The following is a 13,635-nucleotide window of genomic DNA, read 5'->3' on the forward strand; positions in this document are numbered from 1 at the left end:
GCGCCTCCGTGGGGATCACGGCCTCCCCCTGGCACAGGGCTCTCGGGGAGACTGGGCGGTGCTTGGTGCCTGGCACAAGGGAAGCCTCTGCAAACACCAGCTACGCATCGTTTGTGGCTTTTTTTCTTTTTAAAGGAGATTCTTTTTTTTATATATTTTTTATTGATTTCAGAGAGGAAGGGAGAGAGAGACGCACCAATGATGAGAGAGAATCACCCATCGGCTGCCTCCTGCACGCTCCCCACTTGGGATCAAGCTCGCAACCCGGGCACGTGTGCCCTCGACCGGACTCGAACCCGGGACCTTTCAGTCCGCAGGCCGACGCTCTAGCCACTGAGCCAAACCGGCTAGGGCTAGTTTGTGGCTCTTGTCCATTCTGCTCCAAGAGACCAGCTGCTTCAGGCAGGAGAGGGGGTTGGCAAGGGGTGGCAGGGGGCTGGAGGCCTGCAGGGGCCACACCTGATGCCCACCAGCTCCTCGGATGCCCCTTTAAAGCTGTCGGCTCCGTGACAGGCACTTGGCCGGGACCTTTGAGAAAAATGCTTTCAGAGAAAATGCAAATGACACGAGAAAATGAGCTGCAGATGGTGCCTGACTCCCAGCGAGTGCTGTCCTTGGCCCGTTCCTGGGTCCCACCGCCGCATCGCTCATGTCCCCCCAACCCAGCTGACCCTCAGGAGGGTGACCCAGAGCAGCCAGCCACGCGGGGAGGGCCCAGCCACCATCCTGCGCAGAGGAGAGGAGGGAAGGGGCAGAGCTGCCTGCTGACTCACGACTGCCTCGAGCCGCCCCAGCTGCTCACCGCCCGGGTGCCAGGCCTGCTCCGGGAAGGCCGGGAGGACTGTGTCTGATCCCTCTGCCCCAGGAGGGAGGCGGGGTGCGACGCCTCTCCACCCTTTCCTCTCTCCTTCCCCTCTAGGCGCACCGGCCTCCTTGCTGTTCCTCAAACACGGCAAGCATTCCCTGCCTCCGGGCCTTTGCACTGGCCAGGCCCCCGGCATGGAAGGCACTTGCCAAGCTCTCCTCTTCCAAAAAACTTCTCTGATTACCTGACACATAGGAACCCCAACCCACTGTTCTTTTTTCCCTTCTTCTTTTTTTTTTTTAATCTATTTTTACTCGTCTCAGAGAGGATGGGAGAGGGAGAAAGAGATAGAGACATCAAGGATGAGAGAGAATCGTGGATCAGCTGCCTCCTGCATGACCCACGCCGGGGAGGGAGCCCGCAAACCCGGGCATGTGCCCTGGCTGGGGATCGAACTGTGACCTCCTGGCTCATAGGTCAATGCTCAACCCCTGAGCCGTGCCAGCCGGGCCCAGCTCCCTGTTGTTTATTAGAATACTCGGTCCGTGTCCTTTTCGCGTCTCACGACAACGTGTTGGCTTGTTAATTGGCAGGGCCCGTTTAGTTTATTCGTCGGCGTTTCTCCAGGGCCTAGCACCGTGCCTGGGACACAGGGGTTCTCAAATAGTTGAGGGGTGGAGAACTAGAATGTTGTTTGCTTGGAGGTTTGAGGAAACAAAGAAGAGACCATTTCATCGGGGTTCTGAAGGATGAAGAGGAGTTCCCAAGAGGTAATGGAGGCAGAAAAAGCAGGGAGAGGTGAGCATGTAGGCCTGTGGCAATAGGGCCTGGTAGTTCAGGGTCCACAGGTGAGCTTCCCATGGCCTGGGCTGAAATCCAGTCCTCCCATCCGCAATGGCTTTGGGAGAGTTCCTTTGCTCTCAGAGCACAGTTTCCTCATCTCTAAGAGGATAGGGTTGGGGGGAGAATTTGATGAGAAGATGCACAGGCTTGGCAGAGTGCTGAACACAGTGTCAGCTGGTACGATCATGAGAAGCTCCGCTGAGGATCTTCTAGGCCAGCAGTGGCCAACCGGTGGTCCGAGGACCACTGGGAGTCTGTGAGGTCCGAAAGGTTAGTGACCACTGTTCTAGACCACAGGCCTGGGGAAGAAGGAAGGAAAGGAGGGAGGTATGAAGGGGGGGAGAGAGGAAGGGGAGGAAAGAAGGAAGAGAAGGAGGGAAAGAAGGAAGGAAGAAGGGAAGGAGGGAAGGAGGGAGGGAGAGAGGAAGAGAAGGAGGGAAGGAGGAAGGGAGGGAGGGAGGGAGGGAAGGAGGGAGGGAGGGAGGGAGGGAGAGAGGGAGGGAAAGGAAGAAAGAAGGAAGAGAAGGAGGGAAGAAGGAAGGGAAGAAGAAGGAAGGGAGGGAAGGAGGGAGGGAAATGAGGGAAGAGGAAGAGGAGGGAAGGAGGGAGGGAAGGAGAGAAGGAGGGAGGGAGGGAGGAAGGAAAGGAAGGAGGGAGGTAGGGAGGAAGAAGGAAGGCAAGAGAACAGAAGAGGAAAAAAAGAAAAGAGGTGAAGAGAGAGAGAGGACCTGACGTATCTAGGCCACGAGGCAGGGCCATCAAGGGCGCCTTCAGCTTTGTCAACAGCCAAGTTCCAAGGAGAAATCTTGGCCGGGGTCCTGGGCCCAGAATTGGCGAGGTCGGGGGATGGGATTTGGAGTCACATGACCCTTGAGTGTCTGCTCTCAGGCCTCTGGCTCAAACCTCCCTCCTCGCCTCGACCCCTCATCCTTGAGGCTCGAGGCCTGGGCGGCCTTCCCGTGAAACCCTCTGAGCCCTCAGCCTTGGCCCAGGCTGTGCCCTCTTCCGGGATGACCTTTCTCCGGCTGCTGAAACGCTCAGCACACTGCAGCCTCTCTCCGGCGACTCCTCGGTCTGATGCTGTCACAGACACCCTACCCTCTGGCCGCTTGTCAAGGGGTGATCAGAGTCACGGCCTCTGGTCTCAGCGTCTGGAACTTTCTAGAAATGTATCTGGGCTGGGAGAAGAGGGGCCTGTGCACTTGACTGGAACTTCCTCAAAGACTGGGTGCAGGTAGATGCAGGTATAGACAGCACCCCACACACCTCAGTGTGAGCCCCCGGATTTCCCGGGCCTGAAGCCGTGTCTGGCACCTAGTCAATGCTCAGTAAATATTTGCTGAGTGAATGAATGAATTCTATCCAGGAAGGATAACGTTCCGTTAGATGCAATTCTGAAACTCAAAAAGGCTCCAGCATCAGAAAGTTTTTCCCAAATGTGTGTGGCCTAGAGGTCTTTCTTTATCCCACCTAGCCAGAGTATTCCGATGGCTTCCAACATATGATTACAGCCCCTTGAGGGTCTCTCTGAGCACATGGTATAAGCCCACCTTTGTGCTTCTCCCAAATTCCAGATTGGGGAACACAGCCGGACCCAGGGGTTTCCATACACAATGGTGGCCTTGGGATCCATATTAACAATATTCAACACCACACATTATGAATATACGTTACAGGCAATAGCCAGCCAGTGTGGGCTCTCACCATCCCTTATTCACCCTATTTCACAGATGGGTAAATCGAGGCTCCCAGAGGCAAGGTCCTCGGGACCATGCGGAGTTTGCGTGGCGAGAGCAAGATTCGAACCTGGCCCCTGGGCACTCCAGTCCTGTCCACTATCGTCCGTCACTCTGCCCTGCACCCTTCTCCTCCCCCGCTGCCCGGCCTCGGCGCCTCAATGAGCCCTTTGTCCTCTGAGGGGCTCAGAGCTCCTGAGGGGTCCTCTTTGGGACAAAGGCTGGAGGCGAGGGGGTTGCTCGGGGCAGCTGGAGGGGGCTCCGGAGGCACCGGGAAGAATGGGCTCGTGCGGGTGAGATTCCCGTCGGGGTCAGGCTCCTCCACCCCACGGGGAGGGGCTGTCACGGAGAGGACAAAGGCCGCAGCCACAGCTCCCAGCGGCATGGGTCCCGGCGGTCCCTGCGGCCCCCCAGCTCTCCTACCACCGGCCAGACGTGCAGGACGCGAGCCCCACAAAAGCCTCCCCGCCCAGCCTCTCCTCCACAGCCTCTCCTCCCCACCCCAGCCTCTCCTCCCTGCCTCCGCAGCCAACACGCGCCAAAGGGATGGGGGAGGTGTGGCCGGGCCCTGCCCAGGGCACGCCACAGAGCGGTGACTGTGTGCCGGGCCCAGCGCGGAGCAGGGAGGGTAGGAAGACCTGGCCCCTGAAATCGGAAGGCCCAGCTTGGGCCTGTGCTTAGCACGACTGAATCCTCCAGCAAGTGCCCAGGTGACCTTGGCCAGGTGGCTTTCCCTCTCTGCGTCTCGGCTTCCTCCTCTGGAGAATGGGGCCCCTCGTGTAATGACGAGCTATTAACGTAATTCATCAGCTGTTAATAGGATTCACCCGCGCAAGGCCCCTTGGAGCAAGCAAGCCTCACACGGCTGTTTCCTGTTATTGCTGTACCTCCCTTTGCACCAGGAGAAACTGAGGCACGTAACGGTTCGTTCTACCCCCGCAGCAGCGGACACGGACTGGACGTTTGCTCAGAGCAGCCCCTGGGCAAAGCCCGCTTACCGCACGGAGGCCTTACCTCTCTGTGTGGTGGGGGCTAGAACTGGCCCCATTTTGCAGATGAGGAAACTGAGGCTCAGAGAGCAGCCACCCAGCCAGTGAGCTGAGGGACCACCTGCCACCCAGCCCCTATCTTCTCCCCAGCACCTCCCACGTCATAGAGGGAGGCTGGCACCCTACCTGGACAGCCTCCCTCTGGGGTCCCCGCTCTCCCTAAAAAAACAAGGTGGCCACAGGCCTGGCTGGGAGCTGGGAGCCGGGAGGTTATCCCTGTTTGCTCAAACCCCTACAATAGGTAAAAATAAAAGAAGGTGACCCCTCCCCCTGCCCCCAGCCAGCACACAAACTCTGAGCTCCCCAAATGTGCATGCGGCCAGCCACTCACCTCCCCGGTGACCTTGGCCCACAGCTTTCTGAGCATTGAACGTGCAGCGTAAGCATCCGGCCAGCACTTGGTGCGCACGAAGGCAGTGGTCGGCAAACTGCGGCTCGCGAGCCACATGCGGCTCTTAGGCCCCTTGAGTGTGGCTCTTCCACAAAATACCAGGGCCTGGGCGAGTCTATTTTGAAGAAGTGGCGTTAGAAGAAGTTTACATTTAAAAAATTTAGCTCTCCAAATAAATTTCAACCGTTGTACTGTTGATATTTGGCTCTGTTGACGAAGGAGTTTGCCGACCACTGGCCTAAGGGATCCTAACTCTTGGCTGCACAGGTTCTGATAACAGGCAAGGGTGTCCCCCACACTCACACAGCAGTTGGCCTCGACGTAATAGCAATGATACCTCCGTGTTTAACGTGCACAAAGGGGGTGGGGTGGGGAACACGGGGCTAAATAAACGAAAAACTCCTCCCAGGATGTAAAATGGGGGACGCTGCTGTGGAAAGAGGTTGGCAGTTCCTCAAAAAGTGGAACACGGAGCTCCCGTGCGGCCGGGGAATCCCACTCCCAGGTGTGCATGCCCCGGAGAATTGAAAATGTGTGTTCCCACCATAACCCACACACCGATGCTCCGTGGCAGCAGCATGTATAATAGTCAAGATGGGGAAACAATTCTAACTCCACCCACTGGGAAACGGATACACACAACGTGGTCTATTCCAACCATGGAGTTGTCTTCGGCCATAAAAAGGAATGAACCTTGAAAGCATTATGCTAAGAAAAAGCAGTCTGACAGCAGAGGCCACATAAACATGATTCCATGTACATGGAATGTCCAGACTGGGCAAAGCCACGGAGCGCCCGTTAGGGGCTGGAAGGAGGGGGATCGTGGGGATGAACTGGAAATCAGTCCGAGGTTCCTTTCTTAATTGGATAGGAATCGTGTTGGCACAACACTGTGAATACACGAAAAAAGCCACCGAATCATGCACGCGAAAATCATTGAAATGGAGAATTCGGTGTTATGTACATTTTTATACCAATTTAAAATTTTCCTCCAGGTTCCTGGGCCAGCCCCACAGGACATAATTGCAGAATCGGGGTCTTAAACCCATCCTCTCACACCGCGTTATCATTGCAGAGTTTGGGACTCGCCCCTATCACCGCCCGCTCAGATCAGCCTGGTCTAGGGGCAACGGTTTGACACCTCCCACACCGTCTCTCTCTCTCCACTACACTCGATTGGGGTGCCCCGGGTGGGGTTCTTCCTGCTGATCCCCTGGTCAGTTAAGGAAATCCATGTTTCACTCCGGCCTTGTGAATATTTCTAATCTTTGTTCAAAGAAAGTGGGATGGGGTGTCTTTCTTGCACCTGCCCCTAGCTCTCGAGGATCCCGCTGACCCCCCCCCCCCCCCATCCCCTCCCAGGAGACTGCCTCTCAGGCCTCCGGAGTTGTTGGTGCCCAAAAGGGAGGCAGCCATTCCGAGGGGGGATATCTGGCGAAGATGGGGTTTCTCTGCCAACATGGGAAGGCCAAGCTAGCAGGATGTCCCAGCCCGCTGCGGGAGCCCTGGCCTGGCCCTCCCTCCCCAGGACCAATATCCATCCCGAGGTTACGGGCCCACGTCATGTGGTTCTTTCGGTTCTTCGTCCTCTGAGACATGAATTCACTCACTCACTCATCCATTCATTTCACACGAACCTCAAGTCTCCCCAATGCCCATCCCCGCGGCTCATCCTTCTTCCGCTTTCCTTCCCTTCCTTGGGCTCAGACCATGATCATATACCACTGTCACTCTGAGCGGGAGACCTTTAAAGGTTAAAGAGACTTTTAAGCTCTTCCAAATTAAAGTGAATAGAGAGGCCTTGTCCCTACAACTTTCTATTCTGACGAATATGTCGTCGCACATACCAAGAGAACTTTAAAAGGCCGAAGGGGGAGGAACACAACAAAATGGCTGCCAAACTGGGGTCAGTTGATATGCTGGAATGAAGAGGACGAACTCCTCTTCCTCCGTCAAAACCCCACCTGGACAGGGCCTGCTGGAGGAAGCCTTGCCTAAGCCTCCCACATGGGGTCCACGAATCTCTCAGAGTATTTCCCATCCTTGGTGCCGTTCGTTATGGGACACAGTCCCCTCCCTTTTAACATGTCTTCCTTTTCCCTCCATTCTCCCCTTCGTAGAGGAAGGTTCTGCAATGCCCTCAAGCCTCAGGCTGCCGGTGTCCGAGGGAAGCTACTGCCCAAAGGCCCTGGGACAGACAGAGCTCTTAAGGGTGTAAGAGCTGACACAGGGGGCTGGTGCTCACAGTAGCCTCCACGCTGGATGTTACTTGCTCCATTTCAGAGACAGGAAAATGGAGACTGGGGTTGAACCACTTGTCCACCCAGGGCCAGGGCCACACGCAGCGGAACCAGCCACCAACCCGGGAGAAACAGACTCCGGCACGCCGTCAGCGGCGCCAGGCTCCGGTCCTGGCACGGCGCTCACCATGTGTGCACGTGGGGCCTGCCACACATACCGCATTGTCTTCTAGAACAGCTCGCCTGGTTAGACCCATTTCACAGATGAGAACATGGAGGCACGGAGCAGCCGCATGACTCGCAGGAAGATAACAAAGCTTTCCGGTTTCTGAAACTGGACTCAAAGACTCAAAAAAAAAAAGAGCCATCACACAGCACAGCCACCTGGGGTGGGTCTCCCCATACTCCCCCCCCCCCCCCCCGGCCCATAATAATCAGATACTATTCATCAGATGCCTCCCAGGGGACACTGAGCAATGTTTTGGTTGTCACAAGGGGATGGAGGGGGGTGAGGGGAGGAGGTGCTACTGGCATCTCCAGGCCAAGGGTGCTGCTCAACACCCTACAGTGCTCAGGACAGCCCCACCCCGAAGGGTCCCCCACCCAAATGTCCATAGTGCTATGACCCAACTTAGACTCGCGTCAACACACGCATGTACACTCACACACATGCATGCACGCACACACACGACAGCATCCAGACTTACGCTCTCATCTCCCACGTCATTTGAAGCGACCTACAGGCAAAGGGGAGGCGTGCGGAAGGGGGGGGGGAGGGGGAAATAAAGCAAAGCCCCGCCCACAAACGTACCACAGTCACCATTAACGTCATATTTATTGTTATTTAGCTGCTCAGGAAAACATATACAGGTATATACAATATGCATGAATACAGAAGACTGCACTTTACATATTTTTTTTAAAAAAAGAAAGAAAAAAATAACACTCAATTTCATGAGCTATTGTCACAGTCTCCCAACCAAGCATTTCAGAAATGAACTTCTTTTTCTTTAAGAGTCAAAAAAGATTACAGGATTGCCTAACACACAGCAGAGTTAAGTTTTCATATTTTACATGTGCAAGAACATTTTCGTTTTCTTTTCCCGAAGAGTCTTTTACGATGCAGTACCAATTACCAGTGTTTGGAATCTCGTGGGCTGGGTGTGTTTTTAATTTGCTTTTATTCTTTCCATTGAACCAAATTTAATGAAATAACATCCTTTTGCTTAAGGCTATTTTTAAAGCTGTTCCATTCCGGGGTCCGGGCCAGGGGGGGGGCGGGGGGGAGCGAGAAAGTTTTAAACTTCAGGTGTTTCTGAGGTTGCGACGGCCACGAGCCGATGGACTCGACGCTGGGCAAAGTCAAAAAGACAGAAGTCAAGATGCTTGGCTCCCCGGCCTGAAGCCATTGAGGAGAAATCATTCCTGTTTTTAAAAAAAAAAAAAAAATGATGAAGCTCTCAAGCAGCTGTACATGGCGGGATGGGAGGGGGCGTGGGGTGTTGCTCCGACTGGCTGATGCCCCTGCAGCCAGTGACAGCAGGGGACGTCCCCACCCCCCTTTTCTCTCCTTTGGACCTGAATCCGCTCACACACCTTCTTCTGATAAAGTCACACCGCCGGCTTGGGCCTGCCCTCTGCCGTGGGGGGGTCAGCCCCTGGGCAGACCGACCCAGGCCAGGACCTTGCACTGTCCAGACTCGGACCCGAGCCAAAAAGGCCGGCAGAAGGAAAGAAGGGGCGGGGGGCGGGGGGGGGTAGCTATGGAAAGAGCAAGATTTTTCTAGACGCTCTTGTCCCCTCCCTTGGCTGAAAAGTTCTTTGAAATAAACAATCTGAGTGTTGTATGGTGAGCCCAAAGCCTTCAGGTCACTTGCTAAAAAAAGCCAGGTCTGCAAACTCTGGGACCTGGGGGGTGGGGGTGAGGGGAGCAAAAGGGGAGATGAGATGAGGCTCAAAATGGGGGATTTAGTAAGCCGTGGTCGTTAACAAAAAACAGTAAAATAGGGGCCGCCGATTTGGGTGGAATGATACCAGTCACTTCCTATCTGACCCACCCCTGGAATCTCAATGCCCCCCCCATCCCCTCAGGTCATTCAAGACCCTCCTAAGCATCAACAGCACCCCAAGGTGCCCGCTCCTGTCACCCTGAGCCTCTGGTGACCACCCTCAGGGAGGCCCAGGTAGCATGCCTTGCGGGTCCAGGAGCCCCACTCGCCCAGCCCCCCTCATCACTTCTCAAAAAGTTAATTCTCCATGAGACACATGGGATGTGGCTCTAATTTTGCAATAGAGTGAGGTTAAGTCAAAAAGGGGGGGGGGGGGGGGGGATGGTGGAATTCCAGGGTTCAAAAAAACAAGGCCCAGGTATCCAAGTCATGAGTTATATTCCCTTTACCCTCCCTCTGACCCCCAGCAGTCTGCAAAACCCAGCAAAAAAAAATAAAAATAAAAATTCCCAGGCTTGGAGAGGGGGCTCAGCAAGCTGAGCCTGGGGCTCCCTCCTTCTTTCCGGGGATGGGGCGTTGCCCAGATTGGAGGTGGTAAAATAGATCAGAGTGGGGACCCATGAGAACAGGTGGGGGAGATACACCCAGGCCCCCCCGCCTCCTTCCCTAGGGATGCCTGGCTGGGAACAGCTGTCACCAAAGGTCAACGGCTAAGCATTGATTCGCCCCCCAACTCCAGCACCCAAGCCCCAGCGGCCTTGGCTGTAGCAGAGCTGGAGCCCGGAGCACCCCCCACCCCCACCCCAGAGACTCTGCAGGCTGGAAGGCCCCCCTCCCCCATGCAGACCAGGGCTGCTCAGCATAGCGTGAAAATTCGGAGCCCGGGCATTTGTGGAGAGGCCCAGAAAAGGAGAAAAAAACGCCGCTGTCAAGCATTCTGAGTCCTTCCCGCAGAGCGGGCTGGCCACGTCATCACCTCAGTGCAGAGAGGGGCGGCTGCTAGCAGAAAGCTCGCTCTCTCTCTCTCTCTCTCTGTCTCTCTCTTTTCTTAGGGAACAGACAAAACAAAATCCCCGGTGGAATACCTAAGGGGGGCATTCATTGTTTGGCTCCTGCCTCACTGATGACAGTTGGATGTCAATATATAATATTGTGATGACAATTTGACTTTCACCCGGCAATATTCCAGGACTACTCTTCTCCAGGATTTCCATTTTAATAAGCAGTGAACAAAGCAAAAAAAAAAAAAAAAAAGAAAAAGAAAGGGAAGGAAAAAAAAAAAAAAGGCGGGGGTCGGGGGGGGCGGGAATAAGAAGAAAAGAGAATAAAAAAGGAAAGCAACTCTTGTCTTATTATGAAGTAACAATACTTGGACATACAGCAGCATGGAAATAAAACAAAAACCGTACGCCAAGGTGACAGAAAAAAGGGGAATTCTCTAAGCAAGGAAAAGGCTTACGCCAAAGTTTGCTAACTGCAGAAGGGTTAACACTGGTAACATACTGTGGCAGACAGAGTTTCTCTTTTTAAAAAAAAAAAATGTTTGAGGTTGTTTTTCTTTTTTTTTTTTTTCCCTTTAAATTAACCCTTTCCGGTCCATATGCCACTACGCAGGTACCAATCTAGAAAATAATTCATTCACTCAGCAATAGTGGCCCTCTCAAATTATTCGAGGTGTGGGGGTGGGACGGGGTCGGGGGGGGGGGGAGGAGAGGAGAGGGGTGGGGGAGGGAAGGGCCTGGTGGGGGAGGGGGGCATTCTTGTCGATTCAAGTGAGGGCGGCCACGAATGTCCCGAATCTGTTGGAAATATCCGAGTGCAGGGACCGCCAGGTGGGCACGGAGGCTCGGGCCTTGGCATCGCCCACGTCGTCTGTGCAGTGGACAGACAGGCACTGCAAATGGCTGCCGGGCTGGGCTGCGGAGGCCTTGTTTGCGGGGAGGTCATGGGCTGTGGAGAAAGAAGGAAGAGAGGGGTTAGCAGCACGCTCGGCTCTGCAGGAGGCCCTGGGGCGGGGGGGGGGGGGGGGGGGCGGGCAGCGTGGGAGAGGCATGAGGAGCGAGGCAGCATCCATGGCCTCTCGTCGTGCCTGAAGGCATTCTGAAGAGATCTGGAGATGTCTGGTTGAAATCTACCCCCGCTCTTGCCTCTGATTCGGCTGTGAGACCTCAGCCAGCGGAAGTCCTCCTGCTGGGTCACCCCTGGACACCCTTGGGAAATAGGATTGTTGGGACGGACAGACTCGGGGTTTGCTCATCTCTGATGATCTAGAGTCCCCAAAAGATTAGCTGGACCTGAGCCACGTGGGGAAGGTTTCCTGGAGGAGGGGCATCTAAACTGGGCATTGCAGGATGTGTAGGAGTTTGTCAGATGCCATGAAAGGGTGTTAGGGAACACTGTCCAGGTCCAGACCACAGCCTATCCTCTCATCATCTTCCAGAAAGACATTTGCTAAGGGTCTGCCATGTGCTGGAACTTCCTTAACAAGGTGCCAAACTGCTCAGTGCAGTGAAGACTGAAAGTCTGGATTCCCCCAACCAGACCAATGCCCTTTGCCCATCCCCAAGTGCTGTACAAAGGGACTTTGGGTGATAAGGGTGAGGGAGTCTATTCCTCCCTACACCCTTAGCAAAAGAATCCCTTCCATTTCCTTCTCACTCGGTCACATGGCACCAGAAATAAACACAGATGTCTGGGTTAGACACACTGGAGGGGAAGGTTGCTTGACAACCATTCACACCTTAGTATGAATTAGACTCAAAGAGCGCAAGACCTGGGAGTTCTGAGGCAGGGGATGCACAGAGCACTCATTGTGGAGGACTGCTCACTTACTGCCGCCTGGTGACCAATGGTTCTATTCTGAGACACACTGTATACGGACGAATATTCTCATTATTCCGCTTTTAGACAGCCTGAGTCTCAGAGGAGAGGTGACCTTCCCAAGGTCACACAGCCCGGAAGGTGAATTTCTGACTCGGCAGCCATGAGAAAAGCTGGGGTTGGGGGCCCACGTTGGGCCAAGAGAGCACACCCAGATACTGAACTCCATACCCAGGGCCCTGTGCCAGGCAGGAGTCACCTCGCCCATCTCGCCTCTGGGATTAAGAGCGAGAAAAACCCTCCCAGAGAGACGGGCTCAGGCAGCCAAGGCCAGGCTGTGACTAACCGGGTCTGGGGCCCCCTCCCTGGAGCCCTGGAGACACCCAGCTTTGGGATGCTGGGAGGAGCTGGGGCTGGAGAGGAAATTCTCTCCTTGGCTCCTTCCCTCACTCACGCCATGCATAGGCCTTTGTGGAGCTCCGACCAGGTGCCAGGTGTGTGCTAGCCCCGCGGATCCAGCAGGAAACCAGGCAGACACTGTCTTCAGCCCTCACCCCCGCCCCCCGAGGAGCCAGCGTCCATCGCACAGTCACTGTGGAGCCACACAGGCTGGGGGCTAGAGTCCCGGTCCCACCACCCTGTGCCGAGGCCCCCGCCACTTCCCCTCTCCCGGCCTCCGGTCCTGGTTGCTGAGGTGGGGGTGACATCCTCTCCCCTTGGGGCCTTGCCCATCGCCTGGTCTGCAGCGAGATCCCCAGACAGGGCTTCTGGGACTGTCATTCGTATCTGGGGAGGTCAGAAGGCGAGGGGTCCTTGCACCCATCTAGAGGCCCCCAAGCCTCGTCCCCCTCCTTGGACATGGCTAGACGGACACGGTCCTGTCCGTGACATTGGAGTCTCCGCCCCGCTTCACGGAAGGAGAAGCCCAGGCGATGAGCCCGGTGAGTTAGCGGTGCAGCTGGGAGGCCACGCACCCCAGAGCCAGGCTTCCTGGGGGGGAAGGTAAGCCGGAAGCAAGCCGCCTCCGACTCAGGCTCCCCTGCGCACCGTGAGCCCTGGGTTCTAGCCACGCGGGCGCACAGCCCTCACACGTCGGCTCTGGGGCCCACGCGGTCGACGCCCAGTGACTCCACGGCTTAGCACCCCCAAGAGGAGCTCTGTTCCAAGCACTGCAAGATCTGGGTTGGCGGGAGGGATCGCGTCTGCCAAAGGGAGCAAGTCCGAGAGGGGTTCCTGACTTCGCTTTACACGCACGATCTCCGGGAGCCGACACAGCAATGCGTGTGCCCATTTCACAGGCAGGAAACCAAGGCCGCTGGCCAACGTGGGCACCGCCAAAGGAAGGCAAGGCCCAGACCCACGCTCCTGTCCCCTGGTTTTCTTGCTCCGTGGCTGCAGCATCGGCATTTCCCGAGCTACAGGGAGGCCTAGGGACTCTTCTGCCACCTGGGTTTGCTGAGTGATGGTTCCAGAGGGACCGGAATGGCCAAATTTTCTCAAGATGCTCTATTCCCAACGCATAGACGGCTCCGATGCAGCCAGACACCGACACCCGAGACAGCTGCTCTTCTTGCACAGGGTGGTGGATTTTATCAGCACACAGCGGAGCCCTTCCGGGTATTATCTCCTCCCAGCCCCTAGCAAGCCCAGCAGCGGGGTGACCCTTCCCCCCACGTCACAGGAGGTCCCTGGGGCTCAGAGAGGGTGAGGGGCTCGCCTGATGTCACAGAGCACCGGCGTAGGATTCCCCAGCTTCTGCCCGGGATGAACAAGGGAGTGTGGTATCCACGGGGAATATTTTT

General features: G+C 55.7%; 1 protein-coding gene across 1 annotated transcript in view; it reads right to left on the reverse strand.

The window, feature by feature from the left end:
• Nucleotides 1–10,777: 10,777 nt before the first annotated feature.
• Nucleotides 10,778–13,635, reverse strand: part of MN1 (MN1 proto-oncogene, transcriptional regulator) — a 41,895-nt gene continuing 39,037 nt past the window's right edge. The window contains exon 2 of the mRNA XM_079762234.1: nt 10,778–10,963. Coding sequence (XP_079618360.1) covers nt 10,782–10,963 — 182 coding nt within the window. The 3' untranslated portion in view covers nt 10,778–10,781. The remainder of the gene's footprint in view (nt 10,964–13,635) is intronic.

The sequence above is a fragment of the Cnephaeus nilssonii genome, assembly GCF_951640355.1.
Source record: "Cnephaeus nilssonii genome assembly, chromosome: 22".
NCBI classification, from domain to species: Eukaryota; Metazoa; Chordata; class Mammalia; order Chiroptera; family Vespertilionidae; genus Cnephaeus; species Cnephaeus nilssonii.